General features: G+C 45.1%; 1 protein-coding gene across 3 annotated transcripts in view; it reads right to left on the bottom strand.

The window, feature by feature from the left end:
• LOC135245552 (protein O-mannosyl-transferase TMTC2-like) overlaps positions 1 to 10,703 on the bottom strand; it is a 45,006-nt gene extending 34,303 nt beyond the window's left edge. Inside the window, exon 1 of one of the 3 annotated variants that reach the window (XM_064318661.1) lies at positions 10,284 to 10,703. In XM_064318661.1, the coding sequence (XP_064174731.1) occupies positions 10,284 to 10,366 (83 nt within the window). In that variant the 5' untranslated portion in view covers positions 10,367 to 10,703. Of the gene's footprint in view, positions 1 to 8,020; positions 8,635 to 10,283 lie in introns of those variants that run through there. The other 2 variants (XM_064318659.1, XM_064318660.1) reach the window with 2 other exon arrangements.
• Positions 10,704 to 20,616: the final 9,913 nt, after the last annotated feature.

Raw genomic sequence — 20,616 nt, 5'->3', positions numbered from 1 at the left:
TGCCCCCACACAGTGGCGAACGCATGCTTTCAAACTTAGCGCACTCGATCCGGTATGTACAGAATCAATATTTGCCATTGCATAAACAAGAGCCACCCCTTGCTGGCTATGGAAAGCCAATTTTATAAGGGAAACTTGTTCACATTAACAAAAACTACATTAGGATCCTTCCAACAGCTCTTAATCCAATGAAGATTAAAACCTGAAACAATGCAACTAAAAATTAAAAACTCTTATTGCTGCATTAAAATACCCCACATAATAAAAGATCAATTCTACATTATCCCAATCATTCCCGAACCTGTATAATACAACTCAGGTTAAATGTGACACACACACACGCTCATGCACACATGCATACTAATATCTACCAAAAATAATTAAGCTCTAAAGGTTTATTTAATCACAAACATAAATGGGAGAACACGAACACACACACACACACAATAGTAACGTTATAGAGCAACGCTTGCAAACGTCCTTAAATTAAAATGGTTAACTTTAAACAAGCAACTTAAAAAAGCTCAAATTCTGTATGCATTGGACCCTGGAGGGTGGAGGGGGGACACGTTTACCTCCTGCCCCCCCGGTGTAGACTAATTAGGGCCCTGACGGGGGCAGAATCGGATTCTGGTGTTTGTTTTGCGCGGGCCGCTGGTCACGGCTGTCCCAGGACCATGACTGCACCAGCTCCCAGACCCGCGCTGGACAAAAGGGCCTGAAGAGCAAGCGCCTCAATGGGCACAAAGGGCCTGTCAGACCCGCACGCTGCACTGCTCAAAACGGAGCCGCCGCTCTCTCTCTCTCTGTGAGTGTGAGTGTGTGTGTGTGTGTGTGTGAGAGAGAGTGTGTGTGTGTGAGTGAGTGTGTGAGAGAGAGAGAGAGAGAGAGAGAGAGTGTGTGTGTGTGTGTGCGTGAGAGAGAGAGTGTGAGTGTGTGAGTGTGAGTGAGTGTGTGAGAGAGTGTGTGTGTGTGTGTGTGTGTGTGTGTGTGTGAGAGAGAGAGAGTGTGAGTGCGTGTGTGTGTCCCCGTCCCTGTAGCATTTTTTAGGAAGCAGGGGTGAAAACCACACAAGCTCCCCTCCACGGCCACAGCAAGGCTTAACCATTAATCTGGGGGCAAGACCCCCCCCACCCCCCCACCCCCCAGTTATCAGTTCTGACCCCTTTTGTCAATCTGCGGACAATTACACAAAGCCAGACCCCGAAGTCTCTAAAGACAGACAAATCCACAACTAATCAGCCTAAAGCACTGGGATATCCTCGTCTTCACTGTTCCGCAGAAGAAACAAACTCATAAATACTGTACACCATGAGACCACTGTCCTTCACTACAGACCATAATCAATTTGCCACTCCTGGGGAAAGCCCAAAGCGCTCATCCAAAATCTCCAAAAGACTAACATCCGTGAAAACAAAGACGTGATTACTGGAGTGAGATCTTTAAAGAACTGCATATACTCCAGGGCTCATTTCATTATGAGCAGCTACATACACTGGACACGTCCGCTGGGGACCGTCTCAAAACTACAGCATCAAATGAAGCCTGCTCTTGACAGACAGGCCCCACAGATGAGCAGCTGAACAGAGGGATTTAAGTGCAGTAAATGAGACGGAATCAATGCTCTGGAACACTCAGTCATGCCGCATGGGAGCAGAACACTTCAACGGGGGGGAAAGAAGAAAAAAAAAATCTGACAATAGTGCTTTTAGATGTTGAGATCGACAACTTTGTCTATTTTGTCAATAAACTTCCCATTAGCTCTATGACCGTTGAGCTCATCTTTACCTACTGACATGGGGCTGGCCAGCAGAAGATGGGCTCTCCATGTCCTCCTGAGGTTTCTTCCCATTGGGAAGCATGTCAGATTTTTCCAACCGATGGGGAGCTCAACTCCCTTGAAAAAATTTTCGGAGATCAGGCTCAGTCCTGCCCAATTTTTCCTTTTCCTGTTTTTCAGTAAAGTTTCTGGTCATAAAGTCATTCAGTCATTGAAGATTTTCCATTCTCTGCGCTGTATTCAAGTGTACTTTTGAAACACATTCTCCTTTTCATGACTTCCTGCTGGATGTTGAAATATGCGAGCGCACAAACACAAGGTCTCATTGTCCATCGGACATAAAATGCAAAAAACCCTGCGAAACGTTGATTGAGCGGTATGAGAGCAGTTTACTGATTACCAATCATGAGACAAATCGTTCACGTGAAAATCTGAGGCTCAAGCATCAGCGTCACGTTGAATAATTGCTTCATCACCGATTTTCAGTTTCAACACGCACTACGCAAACAGTCCAACGGACTTAAAAGGGAAGATCGGCAAAGCGAAAAGAAAACAGCAATTTCACTGATTAACGTTTAATTTCGGACAACTGAGTTCCACACACAGCTGCGTAAACCAGGGCACTCCCCCACATCAGATGAAAGCGTAATGCAGCAACTGCAATTAGCTTTTTTTCCCCCCCTTTTCTTTTCCCGTGAAGCACTGTCTGCCAAAATTTGGCCTGGCTGGGGATGTCCATCGCTCACTGACCGCTGCTCCAACACAGGAACGCACTTAGAGAAGAGCTGCACTGAGCCACTCTCATGGATCACTCTCTCCTCAGCACAACTCCTACCGCAAGCTCTACTCACAGTGCCCATACACACACGCAAGGGCCGCACCACAGCATGACTTATTCTGTTTTAACAAGTGCATAGGCACAGACAACACACATGCGTCAGAGCCAGCAGGGCTACTTGTGAAAGTATGCAGGCTCACAGCTCTCCACAGTAAGCCACAATTTACACAATACGGGGGCAGTGAGGGCCGGGCTGACTGGTTAAATGTCGGAGCTTAAAAAACAGCACGAGGGCAGAAGGATTCAAAATGTATTAGCCTGCTTCCCTTTCTTTAGAGAGTTTAACCCTTTGAAGAGTATATTTTTAAAAATAAATTCTACATCAATGTTCTAGAACTCCACTGCTTTCAGTTACCAGCAGCGACTGTGACATCAGCATTAGAATGTTCAGTTAAGAACACACTGATCACATGTGATCTTAAAGGGACAGTGCGTGCTGTCAAAGGAAATGTCTGAGGCCTGATGAGCCAGACCTGGAGCGGTGCACGCAGGTTCCTGTGGATTCCCTTTAATCAGCCGCTAGTTAGGACTCGGAAAGAGGGTGTGTGCACTGGGCTGTCCAGCCAATCAATGACTCAAGGTTAATCACTTACATGCTGAAAAAGCAGCAGACACTGCAGCCTTCCAGGAATGGAGCTGAACAGCCCTGGCATTGGACAAAATTCAGCACAGAAACAGAGAACACTGAGGCAATCCTTATCCTTTCAGAAACCAACTCAAAGGTATAATCCCTGAGCACAGCACAGAAGGGCTTACCACCATTAAGATGACAGGATCATAATGCACAAAGACAGTGCCACCAGTGACAGACAGTCCATAAAATGACACATTTATCACCGGCTTACACCAAGTGCTGATGAGTTCTTTACACAAATGATGGAATTGTGCAAATGAAAGAAACCTGCTTAGTATGACAGAGTCCTTGCGTTTGGGCATGAAAACACACACAGAAACTAGGAATATGATTGGTCGCCCATGCTCACCACTAAGTAACCGCACAATCACAGCGGAGCTTCTGCGGGAGAGAAAGGGGCGGAGCCAATCTGCACTCGCCCCGGCTCACTCGAGCGTGTCGCTGGCTGTTAATCCCATTAATGCGAGAGGCATGGGGAGCAGGGCCTGCTCACACAGAATCAGACACCAGCTAACGCTAACTATCCACATCAAAGCCCCTCCCGCTGGTCCCCACGGTTACCCTACCGTTAACAAGCAGACTGCACCATCCCTCGTTTGGCTTTAGCACTGGGCTATGTAGCCATTGGCTGTGAGCGTGTGACGGATGACATCATCGACTCTGTTGGCTGCTTACACCCGATGTTCCAGACTTGTGCAAGTCACTCTGGGTAGGAGAGCGAGATGTAAACACAAGCAGCGCTCACAACAGCTGGAAGCAGCTTTGCTTTTGTGCATCTTACACAACCACGTTCAGCCCAAACATTAAACAATCTGGAAGCCAAGGCCCGATGCTGTGCTGAAATAGCATGCTAACAGCTAGGCTAGAGGGCACTGAAAACACACCGCAAGCGCCCAAACGCTCAGGTGAGAAGACTAGAAAACCAGCTTCTCACTGCCAGACATATGCTAAAGCTAGCTTAGCTGCACGCGCTGTGAACAGCACCCCAGCAGTACAGACATACGGCTAAAGCTAGCTTAGCCGCGCACACGGTGAACAGCACCCCAGCAGTACCGCGCGGGCTTCCCGCCAGCACCAGTGTGTGGCTGCCAGACGGTAAAGCCGGCTTTGAAATGCTGGCGGCCGAGCGGCTTGCTGGCCTAATGGGGTCCAAGGGCTTCCTCATTTACAGCACCTCCCACAGAAAGCCATGTTATAATGAGCTGTCAATCACGGAGTTGTTTGAACCAATCAAATTTATTGTTTTCCCTCTCCAAAGCAAAACACAACAAGGACTGGTTCAGACCAATGACTGAGAGCATATGGTAGCCCCGCCCATTTTTGGCTTCAGAAAGAAAAACCTCCCAGCAGGACTTCACATACAGTAACAGTGCTGACTCATGAACAGCTCTGAGCCACAACTGTTCTGTATCACACAGCTAACAACACAACACTGCAGCATAAGAGCGTGACAAGAGCCTGAAACCTGAGAGAATGAACAGCTATATCCCCCGTAACACTGTCATCCAAGACAGACTCAGTCACTGCAGCACAACGCTCAGAGAAATTGGTTCAAAATTTTATTTTCAAACAATACAACATTATATTATAGGTCCTACTACATACGATTAATAAGGAGTCAATATATTGTTCCAATAGACTATGAAAATGAAGTCAAAAAATAGGTAAATAGGTAATGGGGGGGCTGAAGATTTTGAGAACACTGCACGGCGTCTGAAACGATTTCCCATGATCCCGCTGACTGCGAGACCAGAAACGCCTGGACTGGCTGCGTGGGTTTGCGGGGAGACGGCTGCAGCTGCAGGGCACCCTGGAACATCTCATTAGCGGTATTTTTAGCAACAAACACGCCTGTGGCATCGCGGTTCTGCCAAAAATACAACAATCTGGGCGGTTTTCATCTCATAACATAAGCAACGGGGACGGGACGGGACAGGGGAAGACATCCATCACCCAAGACAGCGTGGCGGAGCTGCGTGCGTCTCTCTCTCACACACACACACACACACACACACCACCAACCCACTACCACAAACCACACCAACACACACACACACACAACCCACACACACACACCAACATCCGCAACACACACACACACACACAACACACACACACACACACACACACACAACACACACACACACACACACGTGACGAGCCTGGAAAGGTCAGTGCGTGAGAGGAGAGGAACTGAACGTTACTAAGCCACATAAATAAATCTGTTCTGTCTTACGGGTGGAGCGGCGGATCGCTTCGCTCCCGAACGAGACCGCAGAGCCTGGCGAAGGAAGACCGAGCGACTTTGATTACGCAGAGAGACAGGAACTCAGCGCAGCAGAGACAGGAACTCAGCGCAGCGACTCAAGAGGAATTCATTAGCACCACCATTCAATAATCCCTGTCATTAATCACACTGTCAGGCAGTACAGTAACAGCGCAGGAGCAGCTGTGTGTAAAACCCTGACAGCCAAGCGCACATCCACTTTAAATACCACCCTAGAGAAATGGAAAAATACTGCAATATACTGCCAATAGGCTGACTTCGTATGAAATAAAATTATATAATTATAAAATCATATATAAAATATGCAAAATTTCACAGTAATGCATTTTTAAACAATATACTTGGATATTTGCTGCTAACTTTTTAAAACTGCAATATATTTTGCGATCCAAATATATTTTTATGCATTAGCAGTACATTCCACATCTGTGAGGATAGCAGTCCAATGGATTCCCGATGCATGTAACGCTGAATTTATACCCACAGGGCAAATCTGCATTCCCAGTTTTCATGGGAAATGCACGTTTGTAATTGTGACGCAAGTAACGAATATCTTTTAACGCAGCAACAAAAAATACATAGTCGATAGTGGAACAAACAATCAGATATTTTGAAAGCATTCCTCATTCAGAACTTATGGACACAATTTAAAGTGAAAGCAGCCCCTGCCCCCCACCCCCACCATTTGATTAATGACAGAACCTGATCTACCAACTGAGGTTCAACAACGTCTAACAAACACATAGAACAAAGACTTCTGAAAAACTATTTTTCATTTCTTTAAAAAAAGAAATAAATTTGCCAAACCTCAAAGAACGGATTACATCACAAGTTGGCAAAATATAGGAGTACTGTTCCATATCATGTACATTTCTGCATTCCATCAAGAACAGGCTGAAGGCTTTCACAGATGGACCTGTGGAAAATTCACAGTCCAAGGTGCTGTTCGCACTTGTATGCAAAACAGCTGACAAATCACATTTCTGTTTATTCAATACAGCGCAGTCATCCGTTTACACTTGATTTCTAATGCGCAGCATACCGAGTCTGCATTAGGCTGAGAACGCACTTCTCCTCATTCAATTCCATGTTTCAGACGTCAAGGCCAGCCCTGCAGAAGGGATAGACTCCGGAATGCTTATTATGGGATGTTATCTTTCAGCAGGCAGACAGTAGTAACAGAATTCCCGCCCCAAGGTACCTTCAAAAGCAATTCAAATCGGATTAGGAAAAATCCAATCCAACTCGGACGTCTTTGCCATCAGATGATACATGCATCGGAAATTGTAACATAAATTAATCATATGGATACATCTTAAAAGACAACTGCAAACGAGTCCCAGTTTAGATTTTAAACAGATGAATCCTTTGCCTTCCATTAGTTCATCTGGATAAGAGAGGACTGAGATGAGATGAGGCCTGTTAACATGACTGCAGGGGAACATTTGACATTTACTGCACTCCTCATAAACAGGAGCGAATAAAACACTGTTTGGTACGCGAGGGAGAGACCTACAACAGCATCCAATAGCCTCCTACTTTAGAGACTGACCCACTTCAGATTAAAGCAGGTTTAGAACAGCAGAATTATCATTGTAAGGCCAGAACACCCAAATTCAGTTAACGGCTATGCTTTTGGGCCAAACTCTGGGCGTAGCACATCAATAAGACATGAAAGCCATGAGTCATTCTCCTCAGTGTATGTAAAAGATCCCTGTGCAATAATGAGAAAGCTATTATGTCCAGAACTCCTGCCATCATAATCATAAAGCAGTTACGAAACTGATTATACCTCCTGTGGAATGCGCTGAGCAATTCAATAATAATGATAACAATAATAACAATATAAGCACTTAGTTCTTTTTATATATTTAGTTCAAGACGTTCCCCAGGTGAAAGATCTAAGCAACGACGGAAAAACAGAATAACAAAAATGTAACAAAGCTGTTTAAATAATGCAGTGTGTTAAAAGCAAGTGAAGTGTAACACAGGACTTCAGCAAATGCAGATGACACACATTTAAGACGAGGGATTAACAGTAAACTGATGGTCACAGGTAAATAGACAGGTAGTTGTCCAGCGACAGGTGAGACGCAGTGGAGAAAACCTTTGCCCTTTATAAAAACACATGGGACATCTGTAAGTGTCCTTCTCAGACAGATTCTGCACATGCTGCTTATCACAGGGAAAACTGCAATACAACACAAAGACTATAACTGTGAGGCCAAAAGATCTCAGCAGGGTTATCATCCACAGCCATACTGTACTAATATGACAACGGCTGCTCATTCAAGAGCGTCCAGCAGGCAAAGCTCGCTCACATCACACACACTGCTCCACACCACACGCTCTGCACCCACAGCGGAATCTTCCCTCTCCTTGCCATCACCGTGGATACGCACTTCAGCGAAACAATCAAGGAAGTACAAAGCCATTCACTTTGAAATATTAAAAAAAACAGCCACTAGAAAAAAATCTGACCTATGAAAACCAAGCAGCATTATTTTTTTGATTCATGAGGTTCTCTGTATTCGGGGGTAATTAAAGTGCAAATGCAATGGCACATTTCCTCTTCTGGTTCGACGGCTGGAATCCGCAGGCAAACTGAACCCTAAATTCAAGACTACATTGTCAGGTGCGGTCTGGCAGTACTGCCGCTGCTGGCTGTTCTCCAGACTGACAGGACCGTTTTTTCCCCCGTTTTTTAATCATTAGACAGATTAAGTCAGAATATACCACAGAGTAAAATATCCAGTGTAAAATGAACTCTGACACGACGCTGTTCCATTGCGTAATACGCTCTTCTACTGAGCCCACACTCTTTGTTGCACCAGCATTAAGATTTTGGCACTTAATCTTTCCCGCAGAATTATTGGCTAGTGCCTTTTGTGTTCCAAAAACCTGGGGTCTTGCTCGTCTTGAAAGGCCTTTCACTATGGCTCCATTTGCGCACCAGCTCACTACACTAGCGCAATTCTTCACACGTGCAGAAAGGGGGTCACGGAAAGGTTGCGGTTAAAAGTAAAGCAAGAAAGCCGCACGAGCCCGACCGACATGCCGCGCGCCCCACCGGCCACATTCCACACCGCGGCACACAGTACGAGACAATACCGGGGAGATATTAACGCATTCCTTTTGGGATTTATTCATCATTATCATAGGAATGAAAGTTCAAATGCAACTACTGTATACTGTAGAAAGTGAAATTACTCACCGCTGATGGATAAAGTTCAGATTCTATACATGCACGAGTGTTGTTTAATATATTAAGGGGTTTCTTGATAATGATAAATCAAACTGGCTACGTAAATGACTGCATTTGGGAAAGGAAACCATTTCAAAGTAGATTAGGCGCTTTTCATGTTTTAAAGCTGGGGTTCCAGAAAGGGACAGTGTGGGTGCACACACCTGATTCTACTATTCAATCACTAGAGTCGTTGCTAAGCACCTTGATTATTAGAATCAGGATCAGGTGAGTGCACCCACACTGGCCCTTTCTGGAACCCCAGCTCTAAAACATGAAAAGCACTTCATTAATAAAAATTAACAGCTTCTTAAAATTCTGGGATTGCTGTTGAGGTCGGAAAAAAAACCAGCATACACAGGGGTCCCCCAGGACCGAGTTTGAGAACCACTGTGTTAAATAAGAGGTGACTTGTGAACTGTGCCAACATTAGCCCATCTTGTTTTAAATTCACCTGACATTTTTATTATCTCCGATAAAACAACTGAATTCTAACAATAAGAATATTACCCGTTACAAAACGAAACACGAAATAACAAATTTCGACAAACAAACCTTTGGTAAATTACACAAATAGAGCAGAGCCAGCTAACCCATTAAAAACTCAATTACTTTCTAGCAACTGTTTATATGAACCAGTTGGCTATTAATAATAATAATAATAATAATAATAATATTACACATTACTTATGTAAACTCGTGCCCTACGCGTACAACTTCCCCGAATTCAATTAAAAGCCTTTTGGATTCATAATGGAAACTCAAGGGAGAGACATCCACTTGCCGGACAGTTGCTTCCAAACGGAGCTTGAGGTCCAAGGTGATTTTGTAGCGAATACGTTCAGCAAGGCGTACAGCAATTTCAGCGAGTCTCACCGATAGCCCAGAAGAAAATAGCCAAAAGGCTTTGAGAACGTTTCACTGAGCAAATGATTGACACCTGAAACACTGGAGTTCAATTAGCAACTTCCCCTCTAATCAAGTGATCAAGATCTGACTCAATTGGAACAAAGACCGATCGTGGGTGTCCAGACAACAATCATAATTGAACTGTGGATTATTGCCAGCCTTCCTTAAAGGAGCCAAATCCTTTCTATGTATAAAAATCATACACGTTTTAAGAAATATTTTTCGCCTCACACTCGCCGGTCATTTTAAACAAAAAAACGTTTCACCATGTGTATATAATGAGCCATCGAAAGACCACTAAACAAAACACAGAGATGTTAAGATAAGCTCGCAGTTGCTACCGTTATGTCACTTAATGCTTCAATTCACGATGGACTTACCGTTAGTATTTCAAATATCCCTTTTAAAAATTAATATCACGATCAACGCAATACAGGCTGCCGCGCGAGGTCGTCCAAATAAGTAGAATGCATTGGGTAACGGAATTTGTGCTCCCCTGGGGAATTCAATGACAACAACGAATCACACTTTCATTAGAGAAAAGTGAAATTATACTGAGGATCGGAAGGACTGAATCGTTTCGCTCCGTACCTGTCATCGTAGCAGAAATCGGCACCCAGAGTATTGAGATAGAGTACCAAAGCAACTGCGCTGCACACCAACTCCTCAATCATTTCTCATAAAAGAAAAACAAATAAAGGATGAAAATAAAACGAGGGAGAAAAATCTTTTTTCTCTCCCTCTCAGTCTGTCTCAGGATTCTTTCCCCTTTGTCAGTGTGTCTCCGCTAAAACCAGACATCCCAGCTCCCATCCTTGCAAAGTGTTCAAAGTGGATAATCCAAGCATCGGATCTAACCCATCGCTACGTCGTAGCGGTCGTCGCTGCTTCGGATAGACCGTATACAACATTTACATTATAGCAGACAATATTTGGAAGGATTAACTGTTCGAGTGTCGGATTCGTGAACCTTCAGTGCGTATTATGCCGAGCGCTGATCCGCGTGTGGCAAAACGTCTCCATGCGCCTGCGCAGAGCTCCTCCCTCCTGCGTTGCTGAATCTCAAATAGGTCCGTTACATTTCTAATTCTTACTGTATTTCTGAGAGACAATAGCGCAGTTCTGTCCACGACATTTACTGCACTTATGAAGATAAATGCCCATACAGATTAAAGGAAGAGACAGGAACTTAATGGGGCCTATATTCAAAGCGAAAATCTTAAATTATGTTGGGACGTCACTGTGCAGAATATTCGTGATACATTTAAGGGGGTACAATGTTACACCCTTCAGTTTGGGAATGTAAATGTCGCGCGTGAGATATGTAGATTGTACATAATGTTTCCCATTCCACAGCATTTACATAATGAAACGATACAGGATGCGTTGTGCATGAAAAGCAAACTAAATTATTTAATGTCCTGCATATTCTGCCAATGGAAAACGTCACTGAAGGTGTTCAGAACAGCACCTTTACGATGCTAACAGCCGGCTGTGAGGACTTTAGCCGTGAGAATTCAATCTGTTCCGGCCAAATATAAAAATATATAATAATATTTTAGCCTAATAATAATAATAATGATGATGATGATGAAACAATAATAATGTACTAATTGGTTAAATGGTATGCAATATACCTGTCATGCACATTGCAATTTATATTTTCCAAAAGATTCATTACATTCTTTACACTGTCCATATGGTGCAGTAAAAAAGGTGTGGGTCCTTGGATCTGCCATTAAAAACAGGCCGCATATCGACATGGAGACAGGGAAACGCTCCTCATCCAGGGAACGGATACACGATGAACATCCATTTCGTGCTTCATTTAATTTGCTCTGTCCCAGCTGGCAGACACTCACGTGCGTATTCATTCTTCGCCATGGAATTACATTACGCATTCCTGCCATAAGAGCGTTTTTAAAGTCGTTCACACGCTGAAGTGTAAAATCAATGGAATACACATTTAGTATAAGACATGAGGCCTCTGGCAGACTGGCTGAAGCAAAGGGAAGTGTGGATGATGCACTGCATATGAGGCTGCTTTCAGAGAAATACACTGCCACTACACCTCCTGAGAGCAGACAAAGCTGTGAGATAGAGCTGCAAGGGTCTGCTGAAGCTTGCTTACCACTTGGCTGAGCGGCTGACAGGCAACAAAAATCCATTTTTGGATCGGACAGGTGAGTGTTTAGGGTTGTAGGCCAGGAAACAAACAGCCTGAGTGTGGGACAAAAAAAATCACATAACTTTTACGACTGAAAGGGTTATAAAGGGCTATAAAGGATGTGGCCATGTGGGAAAACACAAGTGATTTGTGGGAAAATACAGGTGATTCGTTGAAGTGCAAGGGCTTTCTCAGAAGGACACTATGATAGTTAATCCAGGAGGCAAAAATAACATGCTGAATTGTCCACTTGTCCAGCAGAGAAAGTAATTGGACCAGCTGAAATATCCAGTTGACCTTACAGTAGGGGACAATGAGATAAAGCACAGAACTTAAGTCCTTTTTGTCCAAGACCAAAAAACTATTCCTGTTCCCTCCCAGGAGAGAAACTAAGAGAAAAATTAACTGAGTCTACATATCCTTTCAAACTACCAATTCATTTCTTTTAACTTGTGTTGCTCCCTGGTCAGTATTTGTCCCCTTTTTAAATAGTTCATAAGATAGCTTGAGGAAAGGAATGTATTTGTAGACTAAAAAAGAATGTAAGATATGGTACGAATCCAATTAGGCCGTCTCTGACAGAATATCCGAAAGCAAATGTTGGCCAGATGCTAATTGCCCTTTCATAAACAGAAATGCCGGTTTAAAGATAAATGATTTTTATACCGATAACCCGTCTAATTAAAGAATCGTCGTCCCTGAATCAGCCCCTGCGCATGTCCTTGGAGACCATCGTGCCGTTCCCCCCCCCCCCATTGCATTTCCTCCACAAATGAGTAAAAATAAGTGCACATTACTCCCAAGCCCATTTCCCTCTGGCACACGTTCTCGCTGTGGTCCAGCTGCAATTAGGAGAAAAAGGCAAAGTTATGGGTGAGCACCCAGAAACCAGGCTACGCTGCCCCTGCCTGACGCAGGTAAGAGGCCCTGCCTGACGCAGGTAAGAGGCCCTGCCTGACGCAGGTGAGAGGCCCTGCCTGACGCAGGTAAGAGGCCCTGCCTGACGCAGGTAAGAGGCCCTGCCTGACGCAGGTGAGAGGCCCTGCCTGACGCAGATGAGAGGCCCTGCCTGACGCAGGTAAGAGGCCCTGCCTGACGCAGGTAAGAGGCCCTGCCTGACGCAGGTGAGAGGCCCTGCCTGACGCAGATGAGAGGCCTGCCTGACGCAGGTAAGAGGCCCTGCCTGACGAGGTAAGAGGCCCTGCCTGACGCAGGTGAGAGGCCCTGCCTGACGCAGATGAGGCCCTGCCTGACGCAGGTAAGAGGCCCTGCCTGACGCAGGTAAGAGGCCCTGCCTGACGCAGGTAAGAGGATGTGATGCGAGGCTCTAGTGTCGCTGTACTCTGCTAAACACGGCGCGCGTGGCTGTGCCGAGGACGAGGCCTCCTGTGTGTCACCACTGATGAGTGTAGTCACCGCCCGGGTTAAAAATATCACCCACCCACCGGCCCCCGCCCCCGCCCCCGCCCCCGCCCCCGCCTCCGCCCCCGCCCTTCATATTCCCCAAAACGCACACTCTGCACCTACACAACAGCAGCAGGTATTGCTTTTTCTGGGTCACGAAATATGTGTGTGGAATTCAAGGCCCCCTACAATCAGCGAAATTTCCCATTTGTGGAATGTGGGGGGGGGAGAACTCCCTGTGCAAATCAATATGCACCAGGGTCAGGGCTTGTCAAACTGACTTTGAAATGTCTTTCATGCCCAGAAGAATTTGCAGCCCCCCCCCCCCCGCCCCCTTCAATGACTACACCTACGCGCATTTGCGAGGCACGGGAAAAGGTCAATGCCATTTCCATATGAAGCAGAGGGATCTGGCTTCTCAGAGCAATGGAACAGAATCAGGGCAGGGCTGCACAGAACCGCGAGGAATTCAGACCTGCTGCAAGTAGGCGGCTAGCATTCTCTAAAACCCGCGCGCTGAGCCCGACCTTCGACTGCTCTTATAGTCCAGGAGACGAGCACTGAGCCCAACTGCTGATGACCTCTTAAAGGAAGCAGCAGAACAGCGATCAGCTTCGATCCAACCACAGACCCACTGCTCTTCCGCTCAGCATTTTGAGCTCAGACTATTTTTTAAACTCAGTTTTCTATGCTAGCACAAGCATCTCGGTAAAGCACAACACTCTCTCCTGCAACCTTTCGTTTTTATCACCCCTAAAAACACACTTTTCCAATTAGGCTGTAAACAGGCCCCAGGACACACGTACGTTTTCCACAGGAAAACATTTAACATTTAAAATGTACGCTTCCCAACAAATTCAGAACACAATGTCCATAAATTCCCACCACGTACATAAAAACGTTTAGTCGTAATCTTACCTGGTAAAAGTTTCAATAAAGTGCTGTGCTTTCTGGGATAGCTGCACCCTTTTAACTTAATATAACACACCTTTGAGTCATTATAACATTTCTACTTTTTGTACAGGTCACATATATTAGGGTTAATGATCACTGGTTAATTTGCAATTCAGATTTTAGTCTCTTCTTCAGACTCCATAGTCTTCATACGCAACACCACAACGATAGCTTTCAAATTAAAACTCAATGCAACTCAGGCATTAAGTGAGAATTTATGACCGTTCAACATTGCAATCCTGAATTTGATTTAAACTGATCTTTTTAAATGCATCTTTACATGCATGCCTTCTGCGTGCAATAGCACAAATAAAATGCGGTAAATATTACTTCTTGGCTTGAGTATAAAGCATGAAAAGGATTCACTTGAGCATACTCCAGGACTCTGTTCAGGACTATAACACCGCATTCTGCAGAACAGTCATCGAGTAGAAGTCTGCGTGGCATGGAGGTTCTACGGGATTTCATAACGGGACCATTAAAATGAGCTAATCACTAGCAGGCCCAAACAAGCACACACAACTGCATTCCTATCACATCGCAGCTAAACTGGGAAAACATCCCCTGACAGAAAGGGGTTAATCCATACATTTTAATGGGTATGTTTATGCCTAAAGTTCACTGAGAAGAGATCTTGGCAAAGATTCAGTCAAAACCACCAAGACAAATGTCATTCATCAAGCTTAATTTTTTCCTTTAGTCTCGTTTAGTCAAGCCACCCATGTGCTAGGCAATAAACAGGAAACGGGCGTGGCCTGAGAAATGAGATACTGGAGGGAAGAGCTTTTAAAACCAGCTGGAGTGACAGTCTGTCCCTAGAATGTCTGCAAGTCTCAGCATTACACACCCGACTGTTTGAGACTGTACATCACATTAATACAACAGATCATAAAGACAGACATGTTTTTTTAGAGTGACGAGATTTTATTCAAAGATCTTTATCAAGAAATTAGGCATTAAAGTACCAAAGGTGCATAAGTACCCAGCTGCTTCTGTTCAGCCTGTCCATATGTCAGTAAGCTGATTTAAAAAAATGCATTTTTAAATATGAGACAATACACTGTGTAATGAATGAAGGAAGGAAATACAGCTCTAAATATGGCTCTTCTTCCCTCAGAATAAGAGGATCAGAGACAGATTTGTATCTCAGAGGGATCCCCCGGGTAAATAAACAGTACTTAAACAGATATGAGCCCATTTGTAGAAACACAGAGGCCAAAACTGCAGCAAGTGTGGATCACCCAGGTCCCGTAGCAGCCTTGGGACGCAATATAAACAGGTGCGGTTCTACGAGGGACGAAACCGGCTCGTATTTTGGCTTCCGAAACGGAAACTTTTTCAGAAAGATAACAGGAGTATGAATTATTCTGGCAGCTAAATGAACATGTGCAGTACCCCCCAGCCCCCCACCCCAACCCCCATCCCTTTCTGTTCATTTTCCATTATCAGTCCTCTGCCAGTGAACAGATCCAGAAGCAACACGAGGACAGCATCGTTTTGTCCCATAAAAGGCCTGGAGGTGTCCATATGTGCATCTTTCACAATAAACCTGCATCGACTGCCAAGCAAGAGGGTCCATAACAAGCGGGAATGTGATTCACTGTGGCATCCGCTGACGTGTGTGTGCCTGTGCGGGCGTATGTGCATGCGTGTGGAGGTGTGTGTGTGTGTGTGTGTGCACTAATGAGCATGCGGGGGGGGTGCAGGCGTGCGCGCGTGTGGAGGTGTGTGTGTGTGTGTGCACTAATGAGCATGCGGGGGGGGTGCAGGCGTGCGCGCGTGCGGTGTAACAGAACGACAGACACCGTACGGGACAAGTAGTGACAGAAAGCAGCGAGCGTCTGCTTCCCGTTAAACAAACAGGAAACGGAGCATCCTGAAGCGCTTAAATTAACCAGTCTCTTTTTATTTATTCAGACTCTTTATGAGGGGGGTGCGTTGGGGAGGGGGGTGTCTGCCTGGGGTCCCGCTCCCCCACCTATGCACCCAGACCCAGAGCATCCGAAAGCAGGCCTGTCTGAGGCCAGTCAACCCCCTGCTCTCTCGTCCCAATCTGTGATGAATGTCGCCCCCTGTAGGAATCTTCAATCACAGCATGAAAACGGCTGTTTTTATAACTGTCTGAATTACTGATAGTAGCCTCGATAGTGGCTTTTTTTGGTCACAGAAATGAATGAGTTGTTATTCCTTTAAAAAATGCAATTCAGCAAGTTAATGGTGGTGACTGCTGAACCAAACTGTGTGGGGGGGAAATATAAAAAATATAAAAACATTTCATGATGAATTAAAGTAAAAAAAAAAAAACCCTAATGGTGATTGAAACCAGGCTGGTATTTGTTTCAAGCGTTAAAAAAACATGCATGCAACCAGAGACGCAGTTCTTTGGGAATCTGGCCAGGACACTGCGGTTAACACCGCATACTTTTTGAGAATAACCATGGAAACTGTGACCGCAATGAGTCAGCACATTGGTTTAAAGTCTCATCCCTCAAGCGCCACACCTCCTACAGCACAGTGTCCATCTTTTTGCCCTCTGGACTGAGCAGAAACTGAATGCCACTGCAGACTGCCCCCTACCGGCCAAAACAGCACCTCTTCCAGCTACGACTGGGCTTTCCCATGCACTCTCCTACTAAAGTATTAACTAAGTCCAGCCCTGATTAGCTTCACTAGTTTGATATGAGAAGGGTACAGGGTGGTATGGCTGCTTGGCTTCAGTAGTTCGTTATCAGAAGGGTACAGGGTGGTATGGCTGCTTGGCTTCAGCAGTTTGATATGAGAAGGGTACAGGGTGGTATGGCTGCTTGGCTTCACTAGTTTGATATGAGAAGGGTACAGGGTGGTATGGCTGCTTGGCTTCACTAGTTTGATATGAGAAGGGTACAGGGTGGTATGGCTGCTTGGCTTCAGTAGTTCGTTATCAGAAGGGTACAGGGTGGTATGGCTGCTTGGCTTCAGTAGTTCGTTATCAGAAGGGTACAGGGAGGTATAGCTGTCAAAGTTCCTGAGTAAATGTATATGACATAACGGCTCAGGTCAGGAGCTAACATTACACCTGGGCCCAGGCATGCAGTGGGGGAGACGGATTCAAACTCGCAGCTCTCATCCCACACACTCACGTTACACAGCCACTGTTCAGCCATATACCTCCCAACACATGGATCTGATCTCTACAAATTCCTCTCAGACACACTGACCCGACTACTGCAGGTCATGTACAAGCCCATGGTGCAGTATATCACACTTGGCATTCAACGGGAAGAACTCTACGCACTCTGAAGTAGTATATACTAAAACTCTACGCACTCTGAAGTACTACATACTAAAACTTTACGCACTAACTCTGAAGTAGTACACACTAAAACTCTACACACTCTGAAATAGTACATACTAAAACTCTGCGCACTAACTCTGAAGTAGTACACACTGAAACTCTACGCATGAACTCTGAAATAGTACACACTGAAATTCTCCTGAAATCGAGGGTCTATGCTTTGCCAAGGTCTATGTTTTGCTGTTAGAACACTGCATGCAAACACTTTTAATTTTATACACTTCTAGAGCCATTCATATGTAGTCGTATAAATGGAGAATATTCTTTGGAAAATTTTTTATTTTCATGATTTGAACAAAATAAATTGTGACCAGTGAAAACTATGGGAGAGAACCATAGTTCATTTTTATCTTGGTATGTTTAAAGTGAGTATATGCCAGATTTTAGGAACAATGAAGAGAATCCTGGTGCCACAGAAAAAAAACCCCAGGAATGCCCTGGAATCATTCATCACTGGCCCTTAATTCTGACCCATGATTTACTGCTAATGTTTTTCTTCACAAACGCAGCTGCGAGTTCATTTTTGGTGATCGCTGGATTCACCCAGCGATGTCTGTGAACAGAAAACACATGTATGTAGCTCTTGAGAGATAAGTACAAATGTCTTGAATCCAGGCCAATTTGTGTGTGGGGTACGTGCACACGCACAGACATAGTGAAACGCACATGCACACTGTGGGTACCAGTCACAGATAAAATTTGGAAGCAGACCGGAATTTTTTTATATTCATTTGTTGAGATTGGGGGGACTTCCTGAAATTGGGAACCCCTTTCCTTGGACACGCAAAGCCACTTTACACACTTCTGATGCTCTAATAAGGCAATCAATCAAGACGAAAATTACGGAATCATCTGTTAAACAGAGCAAACTCAGCGGCCAGAGTCGACGGGATGAAATTAAGACGCGTGTAATTACCACAGGCTCCTGTGGCTGAGCTCCCATCAAGAACCTCAGAACGGGCGTCTGTGATGTCACAGAGCCTTTTCCGTGATTAGAACAGGAAGTGGGGTGGGGCGATTACAGCAGAATTAAAGGCCATGGGTGATTGCATTTCCAGCCTGAGACTGGGGGTGGAGGGGGAGGTGGGGATGTGGGGAGGTAGGGGTGGGGGGTTGAATTTAAAAACAGTCCCTGGATGCTGAAGCATGACTAATGTGCTTACGGGGTCAGTGTAAATAATGAACTCAATACAACCGAGAGGTGAAACGCAGCAGAAATCACTTTAACAGGTGAGGACACCTTCCCAAGCATTTATATTACCGTGTGACACAACAGCATAAACCACCACTGATACTTTTATGTTTCTCTGTCACCTCCCATCAGCATTCTCTGGGTACATACTTCCAACCGCACAAGTCCCTGAGGTCTGGTCTGTACACACCCAGAATGAAAATCTTAAAACTCATTTGTAGTTCTAATTAGATACAGTGGTACTTTTGACCTGTGCAAGTAACATTGGATATGACCGCCTGCCAGGTTATTGTAATACAATGAAGAAAAAAAGAAACGAATCAGATGTAAACTCCCTGACTACAACTGTGTGGGGTGGGGGGGGATACCACTAACAGGCCCCTATTTCCATATGAACAGGGAGCTGGGGTTTGATCTTTGGGGTGCAGAACCCCGTACGCATCAAAACACAACCATGATAATCCAACAAAGGGCCAATACTTCAGGCCCCCGCAGCAGATAAACAACTCCCAGTCTCTGGCAGTGAGCCTTTGTGACCCCAGCACAGTGACCAGAACAATAAGCTCCCTGCAAATGACTGATTTTATTGTAAACCTTTCAGTGCTGGAAAATATACGCGTTTCGCACGTTTAATAATTCATTTAGGCAGAAATAGTCACTGCGCTGCAAATCACAAGCCAAATCCGGACGTAAGCAAGGCAGTAAAATCAGTATCAGCACTGGGGAGGACACCTGGAATCATTCCAAAACCATGAGGTATTCACTCATTTTTCTGGAAATGTCTACTACTCAATTTACATGAGTGCATTCATAATTGCTATTTCTACTAGAATTATGACTGAAATGTCCACCCAGAATCAGTTACAAAATCACTATGGAAACAAAAAGGCCATTTAAAGCCCTGTACTAAGTTACATTGTTACTGTGACTATTACCGTTGCTATAACCATAAGAACAACCAGCATCAGGAAATCAGGAATTTAAAATAAATTTCAGTCCTTAACATAACACACCTGCAGAAGTTAGCCAGCTCATTCATGATGAATAGCTGCAATTCAAATTACAAGTCAAACAATAAGCAGGTGCAGCCACGTTTGCGACCTGAGACCAGCAATGGTTTCACCATTTAGAACTGCTCCTTACAAATCTGCAGCTACACAGAAAGCACTTCAAGTTCATAAAACTCTCACCAGGATGAATGGTTTGGTCAAACAGCAGTGCCGTCTGCCGTTTTATGGGTGGCTAATGCTACTCTTAATGGGAATTACAGCTGAAACCTAATAGCGGCTAATGCTAATGAAAACAGTAGCCCTGTCACAGGAGCTAATTTATATGGAGGTTTTAACGCGTACAATGGCGTCATTGTCTGGAACATGGCACAGAACCTGCAATCTAGCAGGATGCAGCCCACATCAGAAATGCACAGATCAGGTAACACTTGTTGGGGTAACGTTTGTCAATGTCGGTACCATTTGCGTTCACAGCACTGGACCCCCTCCCTCTATAGAGAGGCCACAGTCCTGTACCCCCCTCCACAAACAAGCCCCAACGATGGAACCCCCCCTCCAGAAGAAGGCCCCAGCCCTGGACCCCCCCACCCCCTCCACAAAGAGGCCCCAACGCTGGCTTTTTGGGAGGAGGACAGGGGTCCCACAACGTGGAGCAGTAGATCTTCTGCCACCAGATATCATAGGAGGTCTTTGTTTTTCAGACCTTTCTGACCTTCTGAGTGGACGGCCCGAAAATGACCAGCTGTTTATTTACGGCAGAGCAGCCTCTGAAAATCAGAACCAATCGCAACGCAGTGACCCCTCAGCGGCCTGGGGGGGGGGATTTATGAGGCTCAGCATTAAATATTAAGTCTGTGGTGTCT

Source organism: Anguilla rostrata, chromosome 19 (assembly GCF_018555375.3).
Source record: "Anguilla rostrata isolate EN2019 chromosome 19, ASM1855537v3, whole genome shotgun sequence".
Lineage (NCBI taxonomy): Eukaryota > Metazoa > Chordata > Actinopteri > Anguilliformes > Anguillidae > Anguilla > Anguilla rostrata.
Note: the sequence above shows the minus strand (reverse complement) of the source record. Positions and strands in the feature narration are given on the sequence as shown.